Source organism: Rhinatrema bivittatum, chromosome 16 (genome assembly GCF_901001135.1).
Source record: "Rhinatrema bivittatum chromosome 16, aRhiBiv1.1, whole genome shotgun sequence".
NCBI classification, from domain to species: domain Eukaryota; kingdom Metazoa; phylum Chordata; class Amphibia; order Gymnophiona; family Rhinatrematidae; genus Rhinatrema; species Rhinatrema bivittatum.
The window spans coordinates 44,823,144-44,826,251 of NC_042630.1; the positions used below are offsets into that span (position 1 = coordinate 44,823,144).

Sequence of the window (3,108 nt, forward strand, 5' to 3'; positions counted from 1 at the left end):
TATTCCTATAAAGAATATAGATCACTCCGGTTTACAATGGAACAAAACATTCGCTCGGAGGTGATACATTGAAACATGAACATTAACCATTGAACATTTGAAACAGTTGTTATCAAGGAACAATAGAGAGAACCGAGAGCAAAAATTAAATAAAATATATTTTTTTTAAATATGTTTAAATTTGTTTAAATTTGTATAAGCCATTGCATAACTTTACTAATTAAATAAAATTATTGATAGCCATTACCAAACATCCTTCCCCTGGTCCTATAACTCACATCTACAGTGCTTTCTTTTTTTTTTTTTTTTAATGTAGCACAAGCAGCATGAGGGTTAGTGGTGGTAGACTTAAAGAGATCTTCCTCTCCCATTTTTGTATCAGCTTCTGCTGCTGGTTTTTGGTGGCATCTGTTTCTGTTTGTAAAGCTGGTACAGTGAAGCTTGAAACATTACTGAATTTGCAGTTCCCCCTAAGATATGTGGGGAACCCCTGACTCCTTTCTCCACACTAGATGTCCTCCAGTCATTTCACAATATGATTGATGTGAGACCCTGTAGGCAACAGAAGCTGCCTGCCCCACGAAAAAGCTGGAGTTCAGCTAGAAGGAAGAAAGGAGTTGGCAAACCCCACATACCTTAGCGGGGACAGTTCTAAAGAATCTTAGCTGGATCAGAAATCCTTGAGTCTTTGGGTCTTCCTTTATATCGGGGTAGCCAACTGTGGTCCTCAAGAGCCATAAAGAAGTCTAATTTTCAGAATATCCTCAATGATTATATATGAAGTAGCTTTGCATTTAATAAGTGTTGTGCATGCAAATTTATCTCCTGCAAATTTGTTGTGGATATCCTGAAAACCAGGCCTGTTTATGGGTCATGAAGATCAGAGTTGGCCACCTCTGATTTATATCATTTCATTTCTTGGGTTCATATTGTCCTGAGCAACTAAAAGTATTTTATCTTTGCTTTTGTTGACCGATAAGGATAGTTCTCTCCCTAAAGATTTTTGAAGAGCCACTTTTAAATCTTTGTTTCTTATGCTGTAAATAAGGGGGTTAACAAGTGGCATTAAAAAAGTAAAAATCACAGTAACCAGCATATTGTTATCCATGTTGTAGTCTGAGCTGGGTTGTAAATAAACACACATCAATGTGCCATAAAACAACATAACCACCAAAAGGTGAGAGGAGCAGGTAGAGAAGGCTTTGCGTCTGCCCTCTGCAGAATGAATGGATTTCATTATGGAGAGGATTATACAAACGTAAGAGGTCAGGATGAAGACAAATGGGGTGAGGTCTGTAAACACCCCTATAATATAATTCAGAAGTTCGACGGTGGAGGTCTCTGAGCATGAAAGTTTCATAAGTGCAGTGAAGTCACAGAAGAAGTGAACTATTTCATTGGAGCTGCAGAAAGAGAAACGTGATATAATTATGACTTGTGGCAGTGTCTCTATAAAACCTGTTGCCCATGAGAAAGCTGCCAGAAGAACGCAGATCCTCCTAGTCATGATGATGGTGTAACGCAGGGGATTGCAGATCGCAACATAACGGTCATAGGCCATGACAGCAAGAAGTATAAATTCTGTACCTGTGCAGATCATGTAGAAGTACATCTGCAGAATGCAGTCACTGAAGGATATTGCATTGTTCTGTGTCAGGAGGACTGCCAGCAGTTTGGGCGCAGTGACCGTCAAAGAGCAGACATCAATGAGGGACAAGTTGGCCAAGAAGAAATACATGGGGGTGTGCAGGTGTCGGTCAGCACATACTATGCAGATAATGAGGAGGTTCCCCAGCACGGCCATCAGGTAGATCAATAAGAAGAGGGTGAAGAGAGGGAGCTTCAGTTCATGGAATTCTGAGAACCCCAGAATCAGGAATTCTGTCACGCCGCTGTGATTTCCCATTTTTCTGTATTCATACTTTATTCTCTGCTGAGATATGAATAGAGAACAATCAAAAAAGGAAACTATGTAACAAGAAGACTTTGCTATTTTAACTGTAAGCATCTTATTTGTTTTGTTGTGTGTCTTGTTTGTCTATCTTATGTTTGTCTGTACAGCACTGAGCACATCTGATAGCTCTACACAAATTAATAATAATAATAATAATAATAATAATAATATTTTAATATGAAATCAATAAGAAAATGAATTGAAGTTGAACTACAGAGTCCATCGTGTAACACAACCACAGTCACATCACCTCATAGTCACATATTTATATCATTCATAGGTCACAGTCACACAAATTAAACAGTCACAGCATTGCATACTTACACAGTGACATCAGTCCTTATCTGCAACTCCACAGTTGCAGATAAGGATAATACAAAGGAGCATCAGAAATAGGGACATTTGAAAAGGAATTCAGCAGGCTTTTAATAGATTCATCTGCTAGGATCCCAAAAGAAACTCTTTCCTCTGTATCACTGCATTGACAGGGGTGAATTTTCCAAGACTTTCATGGTATTTGTGAACATAAAATTGTCATATTGCTTATATGTGGATTAAGCCAGTATTCAGACCACTGAAAGTATGTGCGTGCTTGCACTGTTGCACAGAACAGTAAGGGCCGGATTTTAAAAGGGTTACACGCATAAGGTACGCGCGTAACCCTTTTAAAACGCCCCTGCGCGTGCCGAGCCTATTTTGCATAGGCTCGGCGGCGAGCAAGCCCCGGGACGCGCATAAGTCCCGGGGCTTGCAAAAAGGTGTGGCCGGGGGTGTGGCCGGGGGGGGGTGTGGTGTCGGCCCAGGGGCATGTGTTCGGGGGCGTGTGGGCAGTCCGAGGGCCATGGCCGAGTGCCCCGACACAGCCGGCACGTGTAAGTTATTACTGCCCGGAGGCAGGCGTAACTTCGCAGATAAAGGTATGGGGGGTTTATATAGGGCCGGGGGGATGGGTTAGGAAGGAGAAGGGAGGGGAAGGTGCAGGGGGTGGAAGGAATGGGCAGTGTGCGCAGGGCTCAGCGCGCACAAGATGCACGAATGTGCATTGCGCGCGCCGACCCCGGATTTTATAAGATACGCGCGGCTACGCGCGTATCTTATAAAATCCATCGTACTTTTGTTTGCGCCTGGTGCGTGAACAAAAGTACGCGTGCGCG

General features: G+C 42.4%; 1 protein-coding gene across 1 annotated transcript; it reads right to left on the bottom strand.

Annotated features, from left to right (window-relative positions):
• Positions 1-901: 901 nt before the first annotated feature.
• LOC115077581 (olfactory receptor 8D4-like) lies at positions 902-1,906 on the bottom strand. The gene has a single exon (XM_029579878.1). It carries the CDS (start codon positions 1,904-1,906, stop codon positions 902-904), a length of 1,005 nt encoding a protein of 334 aa, XP_029435738.1.
• Between the last annotated feature and the right edge of the window lie 1,202 nt (positions 1,907-3,108).